General features: G+C 47.9%; 1 protein-coding gene across 2 annotated transcripts in view; it reads right to left on the bottom strand.

Annotated features, from left to right (window-relative positions):
* GABBR2 (gamma-aminobutyric acid type B receptor subunit 2) overlaps positions 1–27,239 on the bottom strand; it is a 364,042-nt gene that overhangs the window by 167,365 nt on the left and 169,438 nt on the right. For both annotated transcript variants that reach the window (XM_057724616.1, XM_057724617.1), the window contains exon 4: positions 12,968–13,069. In XM_057724616.1, coding sequence (XP_057580599.1) covers positions 12,968–13,069 — 102 coding nt within the window. The remainder of the gene's footprint in view (positions 1–12,967; positions 13,070–27,239) is intronic.

Below are 27,239 nucleotides of genomic sequence, written 5' to 3'. Positions count from 1 at the left end.
GTCATTTACATGGGCCTGGCTCCCCAGCAAGAGCTCTGCCTGAGGGGTGGGCACGGCAGAACCTCACCCCCCCAGCCCAGCCCAGCTGGGATCTCTGCCCTCTCTGAGCCCAGCTTTCTCTCAGCTACTGCTGTTGGCCCTGCCTGGTGTTATGGGCAAACCCTGGGGCAAGTCTGCATGGGCGGGAGGCTCAAGGCTCTGAGGGGCCTCCGTGTCTCCCCTGCTCTCCTCCAACAAGGGCAGGCAAACCCTATGGAGCACTGAGATAGTGTCTACTCTCTGTCCTTATTCTACACATAGGGAAACTGAAGCTAGGATAAAGGAACTTCCAAGGTCCTCAGGGGATTTGGAAGCAGAAACAAGTTCCCAGCCAACACCCCCTCCCCCTCCAGTTTCTAGACTTTTCCACCTTCCTGGAGTCCACAGAACTTCTTAATTAAGAAGTTTCAGAGTCTCTGAGTTCTGAGCTTTGTTCAAATTTCAGCTCTACTTGGAGGCCTCAAGCAGATCGTTTTCCCATCTTAGCCTCAATTTCCTCATCTGCAAAATGCAGACAATGGCAGTAGTTAGAGGGCTGCTGAGAGGACTAAATAAGATAATCCTCATAAAGTGCTTAACATAGTTCCTGACACAGAGTAAACACCCAGCTAGAATTAGTTTTTTATAACCTTCTCCCAACCCATCCTTCTCCCTTTATTTCAAAGGAAAATCTAAATTCAAAAGCTCTGTAAATGGTTACTTATTATCTTATTATCTCATTGTGGTTAATAGGTATATATTGTACAATAGATCCTATGACTCACTTATTCATTCAACAAACGTTTACTGAGTGTCTGCCTGAGGCTCCCTCCTGGGTCAGGAGGTTCTTGGTTGCTTTCAAGGGGGTGGGATACAGGCTGGGCCCTGCTCCCATAGAGAACAGGCAGAAGGAGGATGTACAGGCAGCCTCCAGGAGACCAGCCAGGCCCTGGCCCACACACTTGCTCCCCATCCCAGTCCTGCCCTCTGCACTGAGACACCGCCTTGCAGGTGGTGCTACCTTCCTGTCGTTTGTCCCATCCTTTCCAGTAGGCCTCAAGGCTCTTGATGCATAAAGAAGAGAAACATCCCTTTAAAGATCAGTTTTTAGCATCTTTCAAAATTGGAAAGTGCTGACTGGGAGGCCATTTCACTCATCATGTACTTTAGCAAAATAAAAAAGGCTTGGATTCTAAAATCATCCTTCGTTTGCAAGCAAGAATGGAAAGAAGAAAAAAAAACTTGCTCTGAAAGGACTTTAAAAGATCGTTAACTGAGCAGTTGAAGGAAGGCAAGCCTTTGCCATCACCACGTCTGCAATGCTATAAAAAGTTCTAAGCTGCTTCCGTTCTGTGGCCGTGCTCCTGGGCACATTCCAGGGTCTTTCTGCTTGTTTGTTGAATTTTTTTTATAGCATTTCTTGCTGCTAACAGTGTTCACCTATCCGTATCCACAACCATCCATCCAGCAAACATTTATGGGGCATCTGCTTTGTGCCAAGCCCTGTGTTGCTAAACATGGTATAGGAGAAACAGCTTTTTAGATTTTCGGGTCAGAGAGCCCTTGATTCACATTCCAGCTCTAGCACCAAGCAGCTACATGACCCTGGGCCTTAATCTCTTGGAGCCCCAATTTCCTCATCTCTGAAATAGGGATAACACTCCCTACCTGACCTGGTGGTTGTAGGATTCATGATAATGAAACCCACCCACTGGCTTCCATGGTGCTCCCTCCTGGCTCCCTCCTGCCCCCGGTCATCTCTGCTCAGACTCTGAGTCAGCACCTCACCCTCCCGCCCATCCCTAATGCTGGTGTCCCATACAGTTCTGCCCTCATCACTCTCCCTGGGTAATCTCACTCATGACCCCCGCCACAACTCCCCTCTGAGCACTGTGGACTCCCAAGTCTCTCTCCCCAGCCCCAACTCTTCTCCAGCTGCTCCCTGGACACCTCCACTTGGACTCTCCCAGGCACCTTAAGCTCAGCATGTCCCAAGCTGAACATATCATCATTCCCAACACGCCTCTTCCTCCTCCTGTATTGTCCTTCTCTAGAATGGTGTAGCCAATCTCCCACTCCCCCAGATCAGAAACTTGGGAGCCATCCTATGTTCACTCTCTCCTCATTCTAGCCATAAGCAGGGCCTCTTGGTTCTGTCTGCTCACTAGCTCCTGAAGTACCCCCATCTCTCCAGCCCAATTGCCCTGGGTTTAGCCACCATCACTCCCTAGTTGGTAAACCACTATATCCTCCCAGCTGGATCCCTGCCTTTAGTCCTGCTCCATAGAGCAGTCTCCATAGAGCAGATGAGGGGATCATTTCAACATTCACATCTGTGTAAAATCCTTCCATGGCTCCTGGACCTTTACAGATCAAATTCTGAGCTCCTTAGAACATTCCAGATTCTTTACCAACTCACTCCTGCTCATTTTTCTAATCACATTTTTCGCTACACCTCCACAGCAGGCAGAATAAACTATCTGCAGTTCTCTTAAATGGTCTGCCATTCACTCACTCATTCATTCATTCGCTTTCTCACTCTGTCCCCTCTTTCCTTCTACAAGTTCATCCATCCCGAATGCCATTCCCCCCCACCTCACTCGCTCTGCCTGGAGAGCTCCTATTCCCCCCTTTCTGCCTTAGCTCAGGCACTCCTACTCTGAGAAACTATCTCTGTCCCACTAGGCTTGCTGGCCATTTGCTCCTCTGTGGGCTCAGAGCACTCTGTGCTTCCCTCCATCGTGGCCTGAGTCCACTTGCTTGTCTTCCGCATTGGGCTGAGGGTAACTTGATTCATCTCTGGGTCTTTAGCTCACAGAACAAGGCACGACACATATATCAATAAATAGGTGTTATATGCGTGATTAAGTGAATGAATGCTGTGTAAAGCACAAGCACAATGCCTGGCCCACATCGGTTATTCAGTATCTGCTGGTTATTACCATCAACTGCACTAATATCCTGACAGCCTAGGGCCTAGGTACTGGTTGGGTTCACTATGTTTATTTCTTGAGTGGACTGAGGGACCCTTATCTTCGTGGATGACCACCTGACCACCTGCTTACAGATAAATAACCAGTTCTGCCACTTGTGGACCATTTAGAGTCTCTGCTGTCATGACAACCAAGTAGCACTGACCGCTTGGCTCTATGCTCCCAAACTGTTAGGACTGGATGGGGCCTGAGGAATCACCGATCTATTTAACCCCTTCCCAGAGAGGTAAAACGCTTTCCCAAATCCAGCACAGCACCCCAAAACCAGCACTCTCGCCTTGGTGCCCGCTGACCATCAGAGGGTCCTGGAGAAAGAGCCTATCCAGGGCCAGATTGTGCCTGCCACCGGAGGCCATTCACACCCACTCTGATTCTAGACAGTGAGTAAGAGGGGCAAGATGCTGCAAAGCCTGGAAGAAAGGAGGACCAGCCAGCACCCGGTGCAGGTAGAGCCTGGATCCCAGGGTGGGGAGAGGATAATGGGAAATGTGACTGGACTGGGATCCTTAGGGGGTCATGAGAGCAGCATAAAGAGTTTAAGGTGCTTCTCGAAATGGGATAGGTGTACTCCCAGGGCACAGGAGTTCTCTTGAGAGTATGAAAAGTGCAGCTATACCTGGTTCTTCTTTCTGAAGGAGCAATCTATTGGAAGATTCAGGGGTGAAGGGAAAGATTTTGGACTGGGGGAATCCTAAAAGTTTTTAACATATCCACACTCTCCCAAAAGTTCCAGAATCACACTTTTCAATGTTGCATAACTTGTATGTTTTCCTTAAAATCCAGAGAGAGGAGAGATTTTGTGTTGGCAGTGGACCCTGCTTCTGGCCAAGCCTGCCCACCTCCCTGCCAGGGACATAAATGCACTCTCCTCTGTGGTTGAAAGTGCTTGGGGACAGTTGAAGGAGTGCCAGCAGGTAGGGGAGGAGAGCCATGACCATCTCTGAGGATGACAGTGCAGACGGTGCTGTGATGTTAGAGATCCCGGAATACGGCAGAGGGCAGGGTCTCAAAAATCCCCGCCATGGACTCTTGGTTCTGCAGGGGGCTGCCTGGAGGGAAAGAAGATGTCCCCAGATCAGACAAATGACAGCTTCTTAGAAAGCTGGATCTAAGCTCACAGATGGTAGTGGAGACCTATGTTCACACCCTCCACAGGCCACACCCACGGGGGTTGGCAAACATGGAAGGGAACAGCCATGGGGCAGGAGGCCGGGGAGGGTGCTCAGTCCACCCTGGGTGGATTTCCTTTCCTCTTTCTTGGCCCCTCTCATCTGGTGTCTAGGATCCCTTTGTCTCTGGGGCCCTTAAAGAGAGCTAAAATCTCACATGCATAAAATCACACTTAAGAAGGATGACTCAATTCAAACTACTAGTGCATAATCCCTACTTTATAGGGGATCCTAGCAGAGTCAAAACGAATGACAGCACCCGAGCTCTTTCTAGCCATTGCCCTAGGAGGCAGGTGCTATTATCATGCCCACTCTGGATAGTTTCATGAGCAAATTGAGGCCCAAAGACTTACGCAAGTTTCCCAGGCACAACTGATGCTGTTAGTCCTGCTGGAGACCCTCCTCAGGGCTTGTGCACCCAATCCAGCTCAGCAAGGCTGGGCTGCTACCAACTCCCTCCCTTCTCTAGAGAACTCCCCTCAGCCAAGGGGAGCTTCTTGGCCATGTTTTGTCCCACACCCCATAGCAGCCAGTGACTGACTCACATGGGCAGAAAGCTCCAGCCCCCTTGCTGAAAGGTGCACCCAGCTCTGTGGTGCAGACTGTGCTCCAGAGATCCAGTGGGGCCAGCTTAAACCAGTTTCCAGCCAAGAGGCATTCTGGCCGAGCTCCCTTCTTGCCGTATCCTGCTTCTCTTCCCTCCTCCTGAGCGCACTCTCAATAACTCGCTTTCACAAGAATCCCAGGCTCTGTTTCTAGGGAGTTCAACCTAGACACCAGGTCACAGGGATAAGAAGTGGTGACTCTGGCTTCGACCCAAGGTGGGTCTGGCCCCAGAGCCCAAGCATTTGACCACTCACCCCTATATATCACCTCCCACACGGAGAAGGCCAACCCCACCAGGCTGGGCGACTGGGGCTCAGCACTCAGTCTGCAGCAACAACTCATGGAGAAAAATCCTATGGATTTTGAAGTTGAAGGACTTGAGCAGCAAGTGTAATCCTGAGATATTAAAATAGCTGATGTGCATTTAAAAGAGCAGGAAAGCAGAATGCAACCCGTCTTGCTTCTCTGTGACAGCAGTGTGGGGTCCTGCTGGAAGGTCAAGGTTGACCCTGACACTGACCTCTGGATTACCAGGCATCTCCTGCCAGCTGTGCATCTGCCTCAGCCCACGTTTAATAGCTTCCTGGTTTCCTACAGACTCACTCTACCCCACTACCCCACTGGGTTGCTGAAAAATCAAATGAAACAATGTTCGATGTTGTATAGAAAGGGGTAAGTGCCCTAAGGTGGCTGAGCTATTAGAGGTGGACCATGATGTGGGCTGGGAGGTGGCCTGACCTGGGGTAATGGTCACTGGTGAAGGTGTCAGAAGCCCAGGCCTGCTCCTGCTCCCTGACTTTGGTCATGAGACCTGGGGTAAGCCTGAGAGGGTTAGCCTAGATGCTTTCCAAAGTCCCTCCTGGCTCTGACAGACTTTTCCACACCCAGAATGAGTATTCTCTTTTATTTAGCTAAAATTTGTCTTAGACTTTTTTTTCTTCCCCAGAAGTGTCCCTAAAAGCACAGAGGCAGGAGACATATACTCTTAAGGACAGGAGTGAAAAAGGGAACAGCCCACAGCAGCCCACTGGCAAAGCATGGCATTTCTTTAAAGTTTATTATTTTATCTTGAAAATTCATGTATATTTAGCTTTCCAATAACATATCTATGTTTATCTTAAGATAAAAATAGTGCTTTTTCTTCCCATGTCTCTGAGCAAAACTGGCCTGCTGGGAAGATGCACCACATTTATTCTGTAGCTCTGCATATCCTCGGGGTGCTTGTACGAACCTCAGGTTCAGGCAGTCAGGCTGGGCTCCTGGCCCATGGGGTTGGGGGTAGTTCCCACTAGGACTTTCCCATGGAGGAAAGTGGGGAAGAGTCTCCCTCAAGACCTATCTTTGTGGTCTTCCTGTGATAGAATAACGGCTCCCCAAAGATGTCCATGTTCTAATCCCTGGAACCTGTGAACATGCTCTGTGAAATGGCAAGAGGGAATTAACATTGCAGATGGAATTAAGGTTGCTAATCAGCTGATTTGTAAAATAGGGAGATTTTCCTGGAGACTGAATCCTGAATAAAGGGTTGGGGGCTGCTCCAGGGAAGGCCCGTTAAGCAACTGAAATGGATAGGGACAGAGTAAAGAGACAAAGTAGGTGATTAAATAATTAGTCCCATTAAGGGATCATAAGTAAAGAAAAAAGTATGGGAGACCCTTGTAAGTTGATGATCACTCAAGAAAGCAGGCTTGCCTAGCAACAAAACCATGCTACAGAAGCATGAGACATGCTCCAAGACAATGAAACGATGGTGGAATGAGACCCACGTCCTGCACAGTGAGGTCAGTAAGTTAATGATTCCTAGGACATGCTGTTCTGCATTCCCTAAAAACAAAAATACAGGGAAAAGATGACATTATACTGAAACCTGAAATGATTTACCATATTTTACTATATGTTAACGCCTTCTTGTTCATTTCCATAGCGCCAGGACAGTTCTGGTTTGACCATGTAGGGACAAGAAAACTCCCCAACCCAACGTGGAGGAGGAACTGATGATGGAAGCTTGACGTTTACTAAAGAACAAGGAAGGGGTTGTCTTCTTCACCTCCCCACTTTTCCCTTGATTATAAAACTGTGGCCTACTAAGTCCTCGGCATGGCATTCCCTTGCCCGCCCGCTTGTCTCTCTCACGAGCGCCCTATACTAATAAACTCTTTCCTTACCTGTCACTCTGCCTCGCCTTGAATTCTTTCTATGCCTAGGCAGAAGAACCTACGCTCTACTAAGTCCTGGAATGCATTCTGCGGTTTCAAAAGGAACCGAGGGGCACGTCTGGAGCCTGATGCTTCAGTGTGAGCACCGTGGAAATACCCAAGGCCCTGCGAGGGGTGGCCTCCCAGCCCAGCCTGGCGACAGTTAACATTAAAGGCGCCTGATCGAAACAGGCCTGGAGTGAGCGTAAGGGCCTGGGGTCTTCATCACACAGAGGTGGTTTCGTTTCCTGACTTTCTTTTAGACGAACCTTGATAGATATCTGCTAAATCAGCCTAATTCCGTTATTCGGTTCCTCTGTGTTCTTGCTTATTTCTGCCTGGCTGATCTGTCCAAGACTGAGAGAGAAACGCTGTGGCTCATTGTGTTTGTGTCCGTTCGCCTTTGTATTTTAACAGCCTTTTCTTTATATATTTCAGTGAGATGTAATTTAGAGCAATAATGGTCCACGAGTGTGCTCTTCTCAGAATGAACTGTACCCTTATCTATAGAAAATGACTTCCTTAATCCTGTTTAACGCCTGTACCTTGAATTCTCTTTATTCTAATGTGAACACTGAATCCTTGCTGCAGTTTGGTTTGCTTGATATACTTTCGCCTGACCTTTTACCTTTGAACTTTCTGTATCACTGTGTTGTAAATATAACTATAGTTAGTTCTTCAAAACACAATCTGGAAGTCTTTGCCTCTTCATAGGGAGTTTGACCTATTTGAATTTATGGTCAGAATGATTATATTTGGTCGCAGTTTTAGTTTATGCTTTCTGGTTTTCACCTTTGCTTTCTGTTTTCTGATATGTGGACTAGATTTTCTTTGCTTTTATCTTCCATGTTTCAGGAGCTTCAGATTCTGTTTGTATATTTACCATTAAGTTATTCAAAGCTTTTTTAAACTTATATGTTTCTAATTATGAAACTCATAAGCAAAATAGTCTCTTTAGGGAGGGGATATGGGGATATATGTATAAGTACAGCTGATTCACTTTGGTGTACCTCAAAAGCTGGTACGAAAGTGTAAAGCAATTATATTCCAATGAAGAGCTTAAAAAAAATAGTCTCTTTTAAGTCCCTTTTCTACTTAAGACCAGGAGTTTAGCATCCAATTTTTTTTTCACTCACTTCTTTGGCTCTGTGAATGGAATTTGGATTTTTATATCTCAATTACTGTTATTACAGTATCTACTTGTATTATATGTACATGCACATTTGCTTTCAAAATGAATTTCTGCATCTGTCTACACTTTCATAACAACTTTTTATAACAACTACTTAGCTCTCTCTCCAGGGGTTTCGGTGATCCCTCCTCTCCTGCTTCTGTCATGACCTCAGCCATGGAGTTTGCCATCGTTCTTGGTGGGCTGATGTAGGACTTCAAGGATTAACTTCAAGAAGGGCACCTGGCTAGTCGTACATCATGTGAGCCTCACACATTGGAGAATGTCTCCCACCTGCTCCATCATCTCTGGGATTAAATGCTGCAGGAGAGTCGAGGTGGCCTGGTTTTGTACCTTTGTGGGAAATCTGTTTTCTTCTGGCCTAGATACTTGTAGATTTTCTCCTTTATGTTTGTATTTCAAAACTTCCGACAAAAAATGTGTCTGGGTATGACTCTCTTTTCACCAATTCTGCTGGAATGCAGAAAGGCCAGCTAGACTGCACATATAGTCTGTGCATTTCCTTATGAAACTGTTAACTTTGTAATTTCAAAATGGTTGAATATTGGCAGTTTTGTATGGTCCAATCTAGTAGGTCTCTCTTAAGCCCACTTAAGTTTGTTGCCTATTTAAAAAAAAAAAAAACTTATTTGAGAATAGTTTTAGATTTATGGAAAAATCACAAAGAGGGTATCGAGAGTTCCCATATGTCCCTCACCCAGTTTCCCGTTATTAACATCTTACGTTAATACAGTACATTTGTTATAATTAATGAATCAATATCAATTCATTATTAACTAAAGCTCGTACTTTATTCAGATACTGTTTGTTTTTTTCTCTAGTGTCCTTTCTTATTCCTGGATCCCATTCAGGATGCCACATTATATACTGTTGTCATGTCTCCGTAGGCTACTTTTGGCTTAAATATTCTTTAGTTTTGAAGACTGAGACAATTTTGAGGAGTATTGGTCAGGTATTTTGCAGGATGGTCTGCAACTAGAATTCACCTAATGTTTTTCTCACGGTTAGACGGGGGTTATAGGTTTTGGAGAAGAAGAACACAGAGGTAAAATGCCCTTCTCATCACATCATATCAAAGGTACATAATATCAACATGATGCTGACCTTGGTCACCTGGCTGAGGTAGTGTTTGTCAGATTCTTCCACTCTGAAGTTACCCTTCTTTTCCCCCTTTTCATCTTGTGCTCTTTGAAAGGAAGTCACTTAACAAGTGCCTCCTTGGGCCTGAAATATCTACATAAATTATTTGGAATTTGTTGGCGTAGAAGATTTGTCTATTTTCTCCCATTTACTTAGTCATGGATATTTGTTTTGTACTTTGGGTCATAATCCAATGCTACTTTTATTTTATAGCTCAAATGTCCCAGCTTCGGCCATGGGAAGCTCTTTCAGTGGCTCTTTTAGTTGGCCACTGTACTCTTCTGACACAGCTCCATCAGTGTGGGTTGTTGACGTGGTTTGAGCACGTCCTTAACTTCCTGGCACTACAAGATGCTCCAGGATCATTTTGTATGTTTCCTGTCCCAGTCCTAGAGTCAGCCATTCCTCCAAGGAGCCCTGGTTCCATTTCCTGGAGAATGGTATTAGAAACCAAAACCTGGGTGGTAGTTGTGCTCGTTGATACTGAGATGTCTATTTTGTTTTTGATTTTGGTTCTGTTTCATTTGTCCCAGTTTTCCCTTAGGATGTCCCTTCTCCAGGGTCCATAACTTACCTTTCCTCTCATTAGATTGATCTCTTTGACCATTTCCTCTGAATTCTGGCAAAGCATTTCAAGTTTCTCCTCTATTATATTACTGATTTTTATTTTCCTTGCCATTAACTCTGCTCTCTACTACCTCCAATGCAGACTTTAATTCTGCTAGTTGCTATTTAGTTTTCTTCCTTGTCCTCTGTACTTTCTTCTCTATCTTATCCCACAACAAACCAGAGATTTGCTTTTTCTTTGAGGTTTCCAGAAATTACTTTTCTTTGTTCCCGAGTATTTTATCCTTGTGTTCTCTGTTGGCTTTGTCTGTCCAGAGTTGGTATTTTGTTTACACACACACTGCAAATTTGTTGAGCAATAGGTTTGGTTCCAGATGGTGGGGAATAAAAGACAGACAGAAACCGCTGCCTTCTAGAGCTTACATCCTAGTGGGAGGAGACAGATGACAAAATAACTGGGTAAAATGAATAGGAGGTCAGATATTGTCATGGGTTGATCTGTATCTCCCAAAGATATGTTGAAATCCTAACCCCCAATACCTCAGAATGTGATCTCATTTGAAAACAGGGTCATGCAGATGAAATTAGTTAAGATAAGGTCATACTGGAGTAGGGTAGGCTCTTAATCCCACATGATTAGTGTCCTAATAAGATGATGTGAAAAGAAAGGGGGGATATGTCAGTTGAGGCAAAGAAGTTACACAGTTGTAAGCCAAGGAACACCAAGGACTGCCAGAGACACTAGAAACTTAGAGAAAGGTATGGAAGAGTCCCTGAGCCTGCTAGAGAGTGCGGCCTTGCCCACACCTTGACCTTCGACTTCTGGCCTTGAGATGTGAGAGAACAGACTTCTGCTGTTTTAAGTCACTTAGTTTGTGGTGCTTTTGTTATGGCAGCCCCAGGAAAGTGAAACAGACGTCCATCAGTGAAATGGGGAAAATTAGCAGAAACGGGGAGTGGGAGTGCGTGGGGAAGGGATTTAAATTTTAAATAAAGCTTCTGGGAAAAGGGGACAACTGAGAAAAGACTAGAGAAGGTGCGAGAAGGAGCTAGGCAGGTTCTGGGGGGAGAGCACTCCACGCAGAGGGGATCCTTTGCCAACAGACTGAGCATGCTGTCCTTGGCTCTGCTCTCCTGGGCCTGTGTGATGCTGGAATCCTTTCTCAGAACTGCAGCTGTGAGGGGCGGTGGAGAAGCTGGACCATGGTGTTGCCCAGATCCAAGTCTGAATTCCAACGCACTGCTTTCCAGCTGGGTGACTAGGGGTGACATGTTCCTTAACCTCGTTGAGCCTCAAGTTCCCCATGTGTGAAATGGGGATACAAAAATTCCCTCTGTCCCAGGGCTTTGGGGAGAGCTGAATGCTCAAGTGAAGTTCAAGGGCTCTGCACAGGAGCCTCGCTGTTGCTCAATGCACTGGAAAGGCCAGCTACTGTTTTCATCAGTGTTCATATCACTCCTGCTTTTGCTGGAATTGGTTGTCTCATGAGCAGAGCCCCCAGTTTCATCCCCAGTTTCTTGTCGACTTTCAACTAGTGAATCTGCTCCACACACAAAAGTTCTCTACATTTTAAAGCCCACAGAATTCCACTGGGCCTCTGAGGTGCAGGAAACTATTAACAGTGCCCACCCTAGGGAGACACTGCGTGTGGCAGGAAAGTGTCTGTGCAGCACCAGGGCCCCGTCTACCCCAGTCCCACCACCAGTGGTCCCTGCAGAGCAGGCACTCCATCCCTCTGGGTCTTCTGGGCCCCCATACAGCCTGACTCCACCCTCAGACCACATGGTCTGTGGGGTAAGAGCCGGGCAGATCTAGCCCCAGACACCTAAGCTGCCAGCAGGCCCTCCCTAGCTACAGTTTCCTCATCTGCAGAGGCTCCCAGGGCTGAAATGTCACATGCAGATGTGGTGTCTGCTCCTGAGCAGGTGACAAACAACTGGTGCTCTGCTCCCTTGCTCCCCATCTCTGGGTCTCAGTCTCCCCATGTGTGAACTGAGGGCTTTGTAAGCTCTAAACTGCCACCTGTTCTGCATGGTATAAACCGGGACCAGCACAAGAGAGAAGGGACATGTCAGCAGTTGGCATCTGGGGCTTCAGGTGACTTTCAGTGTGGGCATGACGAATGGAAGAGTAAGGTGACAGCTCTAACCATGTCTGTACCTGCTTACAAACCCCCAGCAGCTCCCCACTGCCCTAAGGATAAAAGACCAAACTTAGCTCAACATTCAAGGCTTGTGGAAACTGGCTCCAAAGTCTATTTCCAGCCTCAGCATCTTTCCCATGGCCCCACCCCGATACTCCAGCCTCCTGGAATTCCTGATCTCAAGTGCACGGTGAGCATGGCTGCCCTGTCCTCTGATCTTCACCCTGTAGGTCTCGTTCCTGACCATCCTCCATGGCTATCCCATCTCTGGAGCCTTGGCTGAACCCTCTCTCAGGCAGATGAGTCACTTCCTCCCTTTGTTCCCCAGCCCCTCTGTTCCTGGTCCCCCTGAGAGGTATCTGCCTTCCTCACCAACTCTGAGTGACCTGAGGACATGGGCAGGCCTGATGATGTCTGTGAGCTCAGGAACGGGTCTGGCACAAACATGGTGTCTGAGAGAGTTTGGGGAATGAATGCATGGATGACAGTTAGGGATGACTTACTAGCGGGCAAACATCTAGTTGACCCATCTGTTCCTGGAGTGAGTGTCACTGGAGGGGGTCAGGAGCCTGAGTCTGCAGTCCTAACAACAGTACTTCCTTGCTGTGGGTTTGGGCAAGAGAGTTCTTCTCTCTGAGCCTCTTCACAGCAGACATGGTAACAATTGTACCCTGGTTGCCTCTCAGGCTAGGCTGAGAGATACAGAATCACCCAGCAAGCTCCACATGGCTATGCATCTGGCAATCAGATGTCTGCCAGTGCTGGACAACAAGCAAGGGGACAGCCAAGGGAAGCCAGCTCCTGAGAGCTTCTCCTCATGTCTCAGATGCCAAGGATGAAATGAAACAGCCCGAACTTGACGTTCCTTCAAAGTCAAGGGATTTGAGGAACCCCAGAAGCATGCAGTCAGCCTGTCTTCCCGGCTGTGGCCAGCTGCACCTACCTTAAGCTTTTTGACACTGGTGCAGGGATCATTGGAGAAGCTCTCGGTGTCCGAAATCTCGATGTCCTCACCATACAGAACCCCAGTCAGGTCATTCCTCACCTGCCAGCAAAGAGAAAGCAGAGGGTAGGTGTGCTGGTGGCCACAGGGAAGGGCCAGTTCAGAGGGGTGGTCCTGGGAAGTGGCTTAAATGGGCAAGGTGATTTTCTCTACTGACGCACAAAAGGAGTGGGTTTTATCTTCATTCTATACTGAAGCGCCCCCTGGGGCCTTGGAGATTCTCCCCCAGTCCCACTCCACACTTAACATATAGGCATAAGGAGGCCAGACAGGGAAGGGGCTTACTAAAATTGCCCAGGAATTTCCTGGAAGAATTAAGACAAGCATCCAAGTCTCTGGACTTCCATGCTGGTGTCTGATATGATCTCCAAATCAGGTTAGTCAAATATATCACACTGTCTCCAAATCAGACTATTCAAATACATCTCCATTTATACTTTTCATTATCTATTTGAAATTTCTAGGGTGAAGAAATAGCTGAGATATTGAGATAGACAAAGCAAAGCAGAGGACAGAGTAAGGGCTATGGCAGCAGTCTGTGATGTTAAACATAGCTACGTGTCCGCTGACACACAATGACTAACATCTGTGCGCTTGGAAAGCAGAGAGCTGCAAACTCCAGTGCTCACGGGGACTGTCAGTGTGCGAAGCAGCCTGTGTGGAAGGATACTAGGGAGTGGTGGGGACGGTGGCAGACGGGTGACCACATGCCCCACCTCAAGATGGCACTTGCTGCTCAGCTCCAAACATGCTAGGTCAGAATGTGGGTCCAACGACACCAGACCTTCTGATGTGGGGGGAAGAAATCAGAAACCTAGATTTGTATTTATTTATTTGGCTGCGCTGCATGGCATGCAGGATCTTAGCTCCCTGACCAGGGATCGAACCTGTGCCCCCTGTGATGGAAGCACAGAATCTTAACCACGGGACAACCAGGGAAGTTCCTAGACTTTTTTTTTTTAGATTTCTAAAATATAGGATCCTCCACATTTTAAAATGTTGATACTATTTCCATTTAAAAAAAAAAAGTTAGGACCAAAACAAATAAATCTGTAATCTGTATCGGGCCCATGTCCATGACTGTACACCCCCTGACATAAAGCCATGAAAACTAGACTATGTGTTTTAGTAGAAAGAACCAGGTGGGAGTTTTGGGACCCAGGTTCCAGGTCCTGTCCTGTCACTGACTTGCTTGTGACGTCGGCCTCTCTGTGTGACCCTTTCCCTCTTAGGGCTTCAGTCCCTTCCTCGTTAAGAGCAGATGATCTTTAAAAGCACTTGTTCACACCCATTAAGATGGCTATTATCAAAAACCTAAACCCAGCCAGTGGTTGATGAGGATGTGGATAAACTGGAACCTTTGTGCACTGTTAAAATTACCCATCATATGGTAACATGATCCATCAACTATACTTCTGGGTACGCACCCAAAAGAACTGAAAGCAGGGACTCAAAGAGATGTCTGGGCTCATGTGCAAAGCAGCCTTATTCACAAAAGTCAAAAGGTGGAAGCAACCCAAATGTCCATCAACAGATGAAGAGATAAACAAATTGTGGTTTATACATACAATGGGATATTATTCAGCCTTAAAAAGGTATGAAATGCTGACACATACTACAACATGGATGAAACGTGAAGACATTACACTAAGTGAAATAAGCCAGATGCAAAAGAACAAATATTGTATGATTCTATTTAGATCTGGTATCTAGAGTAGTCAAATTTATAGAGACATAAAAGAGAACAGTGGCTCCTAGGGGCTGGGGGTTGGGGGAATGAGGAGCTCTGGGTACAAAGTTCCTGTTTGGGATGATGGAACGTTCTGGAGATGGCTGGTGGTGCCTCTTGCACAACAATAGGAAGGTACTTAATGCCTCTGCACTGTAAATTTTAAAATGGTTATTAAAATGGTAAATCTGAAGTTAGGTATATTTTACCAAAATTAAAAAAAAAAAAAGGACTTCTTGTTTCAACAATTGGTGGATCCTCCCAATGTATATGTCAAAATATTTTGAATAATTTGTCCCTGAATGTCACAGGATGGTTACTGGGAAACCACCACCACAGAAGAGGAACAAAGGGGGTTTCAATGGGAACTGCTGTATCTCATTTGTTTAAAAGAAATATGATGCAAATTGAGCAAAATGTGAACACATTAATTTTGGGTGGTGAGTCCATGGGTGTTTGGTATTCTGTGCTTTTCTGAATGATCGAAATACTTTGTGATAAATATTTTGTAAAAAAGAATGAAACTGCCACAGTCAGGGTGAACCCTGTCCATCCTTCGTTTTTATCTCTATTTTGATGGAAGATTGGGAACTAGTTGATTGAAAAACAAAGTTGACTTTGCCATTACAGTTTATTTCTGCTGCGTCAAATCCTTTTTGGATGCAGGTGGAGTTCTGTTACTAGCTTTGTGTGTCATGAGGGGGCTGTGAAGCAACAACAATTATTAAACACAGAAAATGTGCAAACTCAGCCCTGCTGGAAGGCAATGAAGTCAATGCACATACTACCAAGGCATGCACAGTCGAACCCCGACTCTCCAGGTCCACACCAGCCAAATTTAGGGAAACTACTCGAGCTCTATTGAGTTCAGTATTTTCACTTATGAAAGGGGGGCAATACAGCATGTAACATACAGGGCCCAGCAAAGACAACAGGGATGTGGAATGGCTTTGTAAATTCTAAAGTGCGTCACACGGCTTGAAAGCTGGAATGATCATTTCCAGGCGTAAGACGCGGCACCAAGGCTGTCAGTGGCTTGGAGTATCCATATGTGAATAGTGTGTGCATGAGAGCTGCATATAATTATGGCAGAAAAAGTATGCTACAGGTGGTCCGAACTCGAAACAAACAAAACCCAGACACCCTAGAGATCATCTCATCCTGCCCCTAATTTCACAAATGAGGAAACTGAGGTGTGACTCTCAGGCCAGGGATCTCTGAACGCTCCCAGACTGGCTCTTCTGGATCCTGCCAGATGTGGACGGTTCCTGAGGCTTATGAGCCAGAACAGCTCAGAACAGATGGTTGGTGCCACCAGCCACTCACTGACCATAATTTCGGCACCAAGAAGTCTGTTTAGCTCCAGTATTTATTCTAATGGACTTTTTTAGGGAAAGCAAATGGAAAAAAACAGTAATAAATGGTATTTTAAAATAACCAAAGCATGTTAAAGAAAGAATGCAATTGATATACCTCACAAGGAAAATAATTCACACTCTCACATGCGGATAGAAGGACCATTCAGTGCACTGGTCAAAGATTACTAAGTAAGTTAGAAAAAACACCTTTTTTTTTTTTTCATTTGGGTACTGCAGGTATCTCTTGTTTTACAGGGCCAATGTCTTTTTTTTTTTTTTTTAAGGCTCTTTATTGGAATATAATTGCTTTACACTCTTGTACCAGTTCTTGAGGTACACCAAAGTCAATCAGCTGTATTTATACACATATCCCCATATTCCCTCCCTCCCACGACTCCCCCCCACCCTCCCCGTCCTGGCCAATGTCTTTTATCTGCTTGCTATAAACCACATTTCAGCAAAGTGAATCCTAGTTTTTATTCACCTCCACTGTGAAAGCAGACATATGTTCTTCCCGGAAAGGAATAACCCTTAATTCTCAAGAAAATAAAATACATTCACACATAGACACATATTCAAGTATAGCCAGCGTCCCACAAGGGGCCTAATCTGCATATGGGGCCCAGGGAGGCAGCCGTCAGGAGTCTGATTTGCTGAAAGCCCCTGGCCACCCTGGAAGGAAGGGGGAGAGATGGCTGCTGATGGGCAGAGGCGACAGGGAAGAAGGCTGCCCTATCATCTGGAAGGGAAGGTCGGGGCTGTGGGTGGAGTGAGGAAGACCACGAGCGGGGCCCCAAGGGGTGCTAGAAAGGGGATTGGGAAGGGTTGAGTCCTTAAAGACCAGGACCTCGGGGCCAGCTCACAGGGCTGAGACTGCCTAAGGGAAGAACTCTCCCTGCTTCTGCAGCAATGAATCTCGGCCCTGGCCGCCAGAGCAAATCTGAAAGGAGCCTAACTCACTCGACACCAGGGAGACCCAGTGGGTCAGAGCTCTAGGAATAAATAATCGAAAACAGGCTTGGAGGAAACAGCCATTGATTTTTTCCCCCAAGAACTGGTATGGACTGTGGATGCAAAGTCACACCAGAAAACATGTCCCTAAAGCAGTGGTTCTCGAACTGTGGCCCCTGGACCAGTAACACCAGCGTCACCTGGGGGGAACCTGCCAGAGATGCAAATTCTTGGGCCCACCTCGGACCTTACTGGGTCAGACACTCTGGGGTGGGGTCCAGCAATCTGTGTTTTAATCAGCGCTCCAGGTGATTCTGTTTTATGTTCAAGTTTGAGGACCACTGTACTAAAGGAGGCAGGATAAGTTTTAAGCAAGCCCTTGATAATGATATGAAAAAATGCTTTCTATAGCTTGGATATTTTCCCCTTGATTAGGAGACCAGAATGTGTTGACGTGAGTAAGGTAATTGCCAAAAGGGTGAGTAGGACTGGGATCCACATTTAAAAAGGTATCACATCTAGAATGATGGAGGGGACAATCACCCTCTGGTCTGCCCACCTCAGAGCACACCGGGCGTGCAGGGCTCAGCTCTGGCTGTATTTATCAGGCATCGTGACAAAGTGGCTCAGCCTCAGAGGAGAGAGATGTGGCTACGAAAGGGACCAATAACCCTTTAGGAAGACCGTGGACATGGTAGCTGGGAGGTTGGGAGTGTGAAGGTCACAAGGGGTGACACCAATGAGTCCTCAGGGCTCCTGGTGCAGCCTTGGGTTTCAAAGATCCAAATCCAAGCATTTTAACACTTAAACTCAGACTTCAAGCTCTAGGAAAGTCCAACATCTTGAAAGAAGTCAAGAGCCAGGCAGAATCACTGGCTCTGGGGGAGAGCTCACAGCTGGGAGGACTGTCCTGCTCAGGCTGAGCGGCAGAAAATGCCGTCAGGTCAGATCAGCTGCCAGAACTGCGGTCCCAGTGGGTCTATACACGGCCTCCCTCCCGGCTGGTTCACAGGCCGTAGGGGAAGGGGCGACAGGGACTTGTCACTCCAATGAAGCCATCACAATGGCGTTGCTCCTCCAACTGAGTGCACGGCCTCCACCCACAGGCTCGGCATTGACGGCTGGTCCTGCGAGACGTAGGGGGAGAAGTGGACAGGTTGGAGGAGGAAAAGGGATCAGAGGAAAAGATGTGAAGTTAATGGAATTAGGAAAAGAGTATAAGTGAACGGACTATTCTGGAGAATTTTCTGGCTTAGCGTAACTGAGTCCATGTGACCCGTTTTAAGCATAATATGGATCCACGCTGTTCTACCAGGGAGGCTTTCACCACCTCTGAGCAGGCCACAGTGCCACACCACCGTGCAGGCCTCCTCCCTGCTCTGAAGGCTGTGCCTCTCCACTCATACACTCCAGCTACCCAGATGATTCTCCCTCTCTGGAAATCACCCAGTGATGGGGCTTATGAAATAAGAGCATTATGTGCCCCACCCTGAATAACTGCCACGTGAGTCAGGCTACTCTTTTCTAGCCATGCTGTCCCTACTTCAGGGTCCCAGGACCACACTTGCAGGCCCTGCCAGGTGCCTGTCTGCCTGCGACTTTCTGCTGCCACAGGTAGGGCCAATTAACTCCCTGGCCCTAGAGATCCCCCACCTTAGCCCTGGAACTTCCCTTCCTCCAGCAAGGTGATGTAAGGAGCCTGAGGTCAGGAGGCCAGTGGTTCAGTCCCCTACCAGCCTGGTAAGGGGCCTTCTTAGACCTCAGGCTTTCAATCAGGGCTCCTGCTTCATTCCTGGGGCTGGAATTCCATCTCTTGCCCAGTCACTCTCTGGCCTTTGGCTTGAGTCCCTTTCTGGACAGCTACCCAGTGCCTGGTCATTCCAGAATGGGGCCCTGTTTGTTCTTGCCAATCTCTCTCTCTCTCATTCATTCATTCATAATATTGACATCTCTTCTGTTCCAGGCACCATGGGAAATAATACCAGGGCTCTGATGGTGAGCAAAACCATTCACTGTCTTGGGTCTCCACCTAGAGAGAGTGAGACACATTAATCAGATAATTACCCTGGTACCTACAAGACAAAGGTGCTCAAATTTAGGGATATGCTTCCAGGAGAGGCAATAATAGAAAAGTCAGATCCAGGCCAGAAGGTAGGGCAGAGAGAAGGATTACAGGCTGAGGAGCAGCACATTGCAAAGGTCCTATGGAGGGAGGGAACTGGTAGGAAAACTAGAAGAGCTGTGCTGATCCGAAGCAGAGCATGTAAACAGGGGCTGGGGGAAGGTTGTTGGAATGAAATGAGAAAGAAGAGGTGGGCAGGGGAAGACCATGAGGGCCTCATAATTCACAGGAAAGATTCTGGTCTTGAGCCTAAGAACAGTGGGAAGCCTTCACAAGGTTCCAGGGAGGGGGTGGCATGATTAGAACTGTGTTTTAAAACCAAGACCTGCTATGGGACCAGTGGGGGTAGGTGCATGAGGGAACAGGAAGGCCACTGAGGCAGCTGCAGAATCATCCAGGTGAGAGATTCTGGAGGTTGCATGAGGAGATGGTGGTGGAGGTGACATGAAGCGATCCACTTGGGGATATATTTGGGGCAACTAATAATCTGTATTAGTCATCTATTTCTGTGTAACAAAGTATCCCACAACTTAGTGGCTTAAAACAAGAAACATTTACTATCTCACAAGTTTCCATGGACCAGGGCTGTGGGAGTGACTTAGGTGGGTGCTCTGGCCCAGGGTCTTTCATGAGGTTTTTTCCAGATGTTGATTGCGGCTGCATGTTAGAATCACCTGGGAGCCTTTAAAAACTATTGATGCCCTGGCTGCAGCCTAAACCAGTTAGAGTCCCTGAGATAGGACCCAGGCATCAGTGCTTTTAGAGCTCTCCAGGTGATTCCAACATGTAGCCAATGAAGGGGTAAAAGCCACAGAACTTCCAGGCTCACAGCCAGCCTCCTAAAAGCCCCCCAAGTCACCTATTCCTACCTTCACAAGGTTCTGGGCACCATTTTCCTTTACAGCTGGGACTTCTCTCCTGCCCCAATCAATAGTTATGTCTCATCTTTAATCCCCAGATACTTCTACTCCTGGCCTCCAGCACCACGAGCAGATCCTGACCATGTCAGAAGGGAGAACGGAGAGAAGGAAAGCAGGGAGAAGGGAATGAGGGAGAGAGAGATAGTAAGAAAGGGAGGAGCAGAGGATTATTACAGCTGCAAGTTCTCACATTCCGACCACACGTCCTAGGCGGGGAAGGCTCTCATGGAACAAGTGAAACACAAAGTGGAAGTGAGGCCGTGGAGACTCTCAGAGATCCCCGGGCACTTGGCTTCTGTGGCCACTAGTTCTTCAGATGCCTTCCCAAAGGAGCCCACTGTGCCAGCTGAGGAATCATCCAGAAAGGCAGAGACCCAGGTAAAGATGGGGAGAACCAGGTCTGCACCACATGCACCTTACAACTCTTTGAAAATTCTAATTAGGTTATGAAATGAACTTGAGAGCAAAGCGAATTCCCAGCTCGCCTATGGAAGCTGAGGTAACCTACTTTGTCATTCAAATACACTTGCTATATATAGCCCTAGATTGTGCCGAAATGTCACTCCTCTTACCTGACTAAAGCGTATAATTATAGATTTACTTCTATTCATTCATGAAATGTGTCTTCACTTGATTAAACAGTTCATTCAAGTAAAATCCATTAAAATATGGAACATGTTAAAATGTGGCTCGTTAGAGGCAGAGGGCACTGCTGTAGTTAAGATGCTAATTAGGATAAACAGCCATTTAAAGCACTCAAATCTTTGAATAATTCAGGTCACTTTTACTGGGGCTGGAGCTCCCCAGGAACCACCATTAATTTAAGCTAATTAAAAAATTAGCCTGGAGAAGAGTAGACCAAGGCAGGAAGTGATGACTGACTTCAAACACTGAAGGGCTGTCTTGTGGAACGGAGGGCACCTGGTTCTGGGCACCCCTGTGTTGCAGGTGGGACCAACAGGTAGATGGTTCAGGAAAGCAGATTTTGGCTAAAACCCAAAATAAACTTTCTAATGATGGAGTAGGCAACTTTGGTAGATAGTGAGCTCCCTGTCATCAGAGGTGTGTAAATGGAAGCTCATCAGGATGCTGAAGAGGGGATTTTTCTTTCACCACCAATGTTTGTGGTTCTAGGAGAGTAAGTTTCAAAATCCCACCTGCCCCCACTCTTTGCCTTTTTGAATTTTAGAGTTGCTAAAGCAGCCCCCTGCAGCTCTGAAGAAAATTGTTCCTTTTGAAAAATGGAGCCATCTAATTTTCAGATTTCTACAAATAAGTTAGTGCTTAAAAACCTACGGCTGGAGTTGAGTATAACTGAAACTTTTTAAAAAGGGTAAGTACATAAGTGAACATGTATTAGATCTATTTCACATATGTGATACTTGCACATGCACCATGACATCTGCATGTTCACACTGCAGAGCCAGTGGGTTGGATGGTGACTGACAAAAAAGTATGTCCAAGTCCTAACCATCAGAGCCTGTGGATGTCACCTTATTTAGAAAAAGATGTAATTAATTTAAGGATCATCCTGAATTACCTGGATGGGCCCTAAATCCAATGATAAGTGTCCTTAATGAGAGAGAGGCAGAGGGAGATCTAGGACACAGAGGCATAAGGGAGAAGGCGACATAAAGACAGAGGCAGAGACAGGAGTGATGTGGCTACAAGCCAAGGAACATCTGGACCCACGAGAAGCTGGAAGAGGTAAGGAAGGATGCTCTCCTAGAGCACGGCCTCTGTTGCTTTCAGCCACTCAGTCTGTGGTGACTTGTTACGACAGCCCCAGGAAACTAACGTATGTGGGGCCTCCTGAGACCTGGTGACTCCCTGGTTCAAGCCATATTCCCATGGTTAAGCCCAGGCTTCCTGTCCTGTTTACACCCTCACATCACAGGCTGAGGTTTCCTGAAGGGAACCCCAGTTTCCCTCTACTCAATTGCCACTTGTCTGTCCCAAAGAAATATGGTTTTTCTCACTTCCCAGAGTTACCAAGAGCAGGAAAACAAGCAGGGGACCAGGAGTGGCAGTGTCATGAGACACGGCCCTGTGGGGGGCCTGCCAGTCTCATGAGCCTCAGTGAAGGCTCAGGAGTCCAGGTCGCTGACATCATGCTGGTTCACAGAGCTGACCACAAGCTGGATGTGACACCAGGGCTGTCACCTCCCCTCCCCAACGGATGCGCCAGTCCTGCAACTGTTTTATTTTTTGTTTTATTTATTTTGTCTTATTTCCAGGGTCCAGCATCATGCCTGGCATGCAGTAGGTGCTCAAAGCCATGAGATGAATGAGAGAACGAGCAAATGCACACCGTGTCCATCTCAGCTATCACGTAGATATTCTGAGTCTGGGAGAGTTCGTGCTGTCTTCAGACGGTCTTGCAGGGATGAGGCAAATGCCATAACACAGCCCACTGATGTGGGGACCAGCCTGGGGAATGGTGCTGTGGCGCTCTGTGGGAACCTCTGTGGGGGACCATGGGGCCTGAGGGCAGATAGCATTCCCTGGGAGAGTTCCCATCCCCCCATTACTTAGGCACATGGTTGTGGGGACCTGTGACCTGAGATCTGCCCAGATACTCACATCAAGACCTTATGACAGCTCCCACCTACTGGTGGGTGTACGATGAGCCCACATGGTGACTGGGAACAGAGACTCCAATAGGCAGAGCTGAGCAACAGGCCCCCACACCAAGGACTCACCCAAGACAGCTGCCTCCTCCTCTGCAGCCCTCACTGCCATCACCCCATACGGCAGTCCTTCAGAGGGAGAGGGGACAGCCCGTGGGCCACAGTCCCTCCTCCCTTGCTCACCACCTGCTCCTCAGGGGCCCGTCTTCCAGAACTACATGCTATGGAGCAGGTACACACCCTGGACCCAACTGCATGGGGTGGGACAGATGACGCAACAGAACTAGGGCTCCCTGGCTTTAAAATCCCTGTTCCCATCAGCTAGCCTTTCACAGTTTTAGAAGTTCCAAAGAATCTTAAGTGTGATGAACAGAATAATCTATGCCTACCACACCCACCCCCCACCGCAAGATGTCCATGTCCTCATCCCTGCAACGCATTACCTTACGTGGCAAAGGGGACTTTGCAGATGGGTTTACGTGAAGGATCTTGAGATGAGGAAACCATCCTGGATTATCTGGAAGGGCCCGAGGGGATCAGAGGGGTCTTTATAGGGGAAAGAGGGAGGTACGAGAGTCAGAGTTCAAGAAGGAATGAGGACAGAAGTAGGGATTCAAAGGAGATTTGTTTGAAGAAACCACACTGCTGGCTTTGAAGATGGAGGACGGGGCCAAGAGCCAAGGAAAGCAGGCAGCTTCTAGAAGCTGGAAAAGGCAAGAAAGCAGATTCTTCCATAGTCTCCAGAAGGAACCAGTCCTGCTGACACCTTGATTTTGGCTCAGAGAGACAGATTTTAAACTTCTGAGCTCTAGTACCATAAGATAATAAACGTGCTATTTTGAGCCACAAAGTTTGTGATGATTTGTTCCGACAGAATAGAAAACTCACATAATATAAGCTTTGGCCTTGAGATCCTACAAATCCTCAAACACCCCCTCATAGAGGAAACTCTCTTTCATTCCCAAGCTAGTCGTGACCCCTCCTCTAAACTCCACAGTCCTGTGTTCAAGGCCACTCTCCCTGGCTAAACAGAGATTGTCATGAGAGTCCACATGCCCTGCATCTGAGACCCCCAGAGCCCAGCACAGGGCTGCCTGAGGAATGGGGACCAAACCCAGGCCCCCTTCTTGGATAATGCATAACACCCCCACTTTGGACCCCCCAGCCATCAGTCTTCCCTTTGCCAGCAGTTCCAAGGAGCTCACCACTCTGTGAGCTGTCAGTGAAGTAAGGCCACACAGAGTTGTTGGGGAAAGAAATTAGCCTTCAAAACCTTGTTGCTTTCCTGTGACAAAGTGCCTACGGCTTTAATTGCAGCAGACTCCTGGGGCCAAACCAATATTTACGGAAAGACTTGGATATTAATAAAACAGGAATATTATCCAGTTAAGATGATGAACACAAACCGCTATAGGAAATCAACGAGATGCTAAGCGCGCCTCTGACACCAAAATAGAGGAGGGATATTAGAGAACTCACACCTGTGAGCACTAAAGAATACAGAACACAGAATCCTTCTCTGGTTCCCTGAGCCCCATCCCTGCTCCCTGTCACTTGAGGAGCAGCTGAGGGGACAGAAGGGAGCCAGGCAGACAGGAAGTCCAGGTCTGTGGGACACCCCACCTGCACATCCAGAGGAGGTGTCACCGAGACTAGGGGAACAGTGTGGCATCTGGGCATCGGGGAAGGGTCAGGACCAGTGGGGGAAGCCACCAGGAAATAGATGTCACCTCCCTCAGAGGCAGAACTTTCTAACAAGAGAGCAAGCCAAGGATGGAAGGGCCTACCCCACAACGGAGTGAGCTCCCTACCACTGCAGGTGTGCAAGCAGAGGTGGGGTTGCTATAGAAGGGATTCAGGCATCAGATGGAGGGGCAGAAGAGACTGCTGGATCCCCGAGGAAGGTCTTGGATTCACAACCCTGTACCCTGCTTAAGAGGAACATTTGCTGAAGGCAGCCCAGGAGGCACATATTCACCCCTGCAGGAACAGGACCACGTCAGCTCCGCAAGCTGGATAAGAAACTGGATCCAAGCATCCACCCTCTCACTTTGTGGCTGAGTTTAAAGGACTCTTCTCAGAGAGCCTGGGGCGTCACTGCCTTTTTTATGTGCAGCTTTCTCTCCAGCTCTGTATTCCAAAGTGGGTTCTTTGTCCTCCACTCCAGTGTTCTGCCTGGACATCCGATAGTCCAGCATTTGAAGCCCTCCTTCTTTGCCTACCTGAACTCCCTTCTTCCTCCAGGACTGTAGATTTGGGGTATAGGTAGGGGGAGGAAGTGAAGGCACAGGTACAAGTGGCTCCCCAGAGCCTGCCTTTCTTCCCTCCACTATTCCCAGGCCTCCCCCTCCCAGCCCTCATTCAAAGCCCTCAGGGAGCAAGCCTGCTGTAGGGGGCATGGCAGGATCACACTGGAGTGAATTTCATCCTCTCACTATTACATTTAGAATGGATAGAGAACAAGGTCCTAATGTACAGCACAGGGAACTATATTCAGTATTCTGTGATAAACTATAATAGAAAAGAATATCAAAAAAAGAATGTAAAAACAAAACAAAACAGATGAGGGGCCTGAAAGGTTAAGTGACTTACCCATGGCCTTACAATTAGTAAGCCAGAGGGTTGAGATTCAAACTTGTGTTTCTCCGCCTCCAGAATCCAGGAGGGCTGGGTGGAGGGAGAAGAGAGGAGAGGGCTGGGGGTGCAGCACTGGCCCCACAGTGCTGGGCCCCACAGTGACAGGACTCAAGAAGGGCCTGGTTACTTGAGTGTCTCCCCCTAGACTGGGAGACCTGGAGGGTTGGACGTATGTTGGGGCCTCTTCATGTGCCCATGTGGGACATAAATCAAGCAACCAGAATATTCAGGAGAGAGAAGAGGGCAGAGCTGGGCACATTCAGGGGGCGGTGCATCAAGATAAGAAGGAGAACACAATGAGGAGATGGGGGGATGCCCAAGATGCACTTCAGCTCCTGGCCCCAAGGTCACTGCAAAGGGAGCCTTCTGATCAGTGGGCAGAGTTGGTGCTGCCACCCTCGGGCCTACTCCCTACCCTTCAGAGAGGAGCCAAGCTCAGAACGGGCCTGGCTACTACACCAACCCACTAGCCCTCACTGGACAGTGGAGGAAACTGAGGTCCTGAGAGGGGCAGGAACTTGCCTCAAATCACACAGCTGTCTAGAGGCAGAACTGGATTCAAACAGTTTTCTGCTTCCCAGATGTTGCCCAAAGCTGTGTCTTTAACCGAAGCAACAGAACAGTAACCATGCAAAAAGCCACTAGCTGCAGCCCTCCAGGACCCCTTCCCAAATCCCCACAAGACAGAAGCTGCTCGAGGGCACTGCCTAGCCCTGTCCCTTGGAGTCCAGCACCCAGCACAGGGCCTGGCCCAGAGCAGCTGCTTGGCAGATACTGCACAGAACTGGAAATCTCCCTCACATCAACTACCCCAGGGTTCAGAGATTTTAAGAGCAATGGGTCCCAAGCCTGCTGTGCATGGCATCTCCCTGGGAGCTTTGCAGAAATACAGATTCCTAGGCTCCACCCAAGAGATCGATTCTGACTCTGGTATGAGAGGAGGGGGAGGGAGGCCAGGAATCTGTGTTTGTATAGAGTGCCCTGGGGTCTTTGTTACACAGCCAGATTGGGGACCACTGGCTGACTGATGCCCTTTAGCTGCCCTGGTCTGACCGGCCCTTTAGCCTAAACTCCCTTATTCCCAAGGGCCCTGTGATGGATACTATGGTCCACGGCTGGAAACTTCTATTCTCCCAGCTGCCGAGAGTGTTGGCTACTGACAACTCACACCTGTGTGTCTCCCTGGAATCTGCCCTTGACTAAAGGGGGCAGCCTTGCCCAAGGTCACACCCCATCCTCAGGGCAGCCTGCACCCAATCACCAGCCCAGCCTCTTGCCTTGATCTGGGACATCTCTGAAGGGCCAGCTCAGCTCCAGAGTTCCCCAAAGGTTTGGCTGAGGCCTCTGTTACAACTTCATTTTGTGCCAACTCCTTCTTCCACCTCACTTCCTTCTGCGAGCATTCCCCAATAAACCTCCAGCAAGTCTTGGCATCCTTTTCTGGGGAACCTGACCTAGGCCAGGCTCATCCATGTGTGCCTTGGCTCAGCCCGAGCCAGTGGTTTGCCCCTCTGTCCTTAGATGACGACACCTCCTGTGCTGAGAGCTCATGGACAGCTGCTTGCTTCGGGGTTCTTCTGGGTAGGACCTTGTACCAGCTCAGACTAGTTGCATCCTTCTGACTCAAAGACTTTAAGCTTGTCCAAGTAATTTCTAAACTTCACTGAAAGTCTGAGAAAAGGGGGAAAGTGATACAATTACCCATATTCCCAGTACACTAACCCAACGAGTATAATTTCTTGTGTCTGTTGCCCTCACCCACACCCTCCAGCCTGCCCTCTGCTGCTGTCTTTCTGGAACTTGACTTTTAAGTATGGCATCACTTGAGCTCCCTCGTCCTATTGACTTCCAGGTAGGCTTGGCCA

Source organism: Hippopotamus amphibius, chromosome 2, assembly GCF_030028045.1.
Source record: "Hippopotamus amphibius kiboko isolate mHipAmp2 chromosome 2, mHipAmp2.hap2, whole genome shotgun sequence".
NCBI lineage: Eukaryota > Metazoa > Chordata > Mammalia > Artiodactyla > Hippopotamidae > Hippopotamus > Hippopotamus amphibius.
The sequence above is the reverse complement of the archived record's forward strand: the minus strand, read 5'-3'. Positions and strand labels throughout refer to the sequence as shown.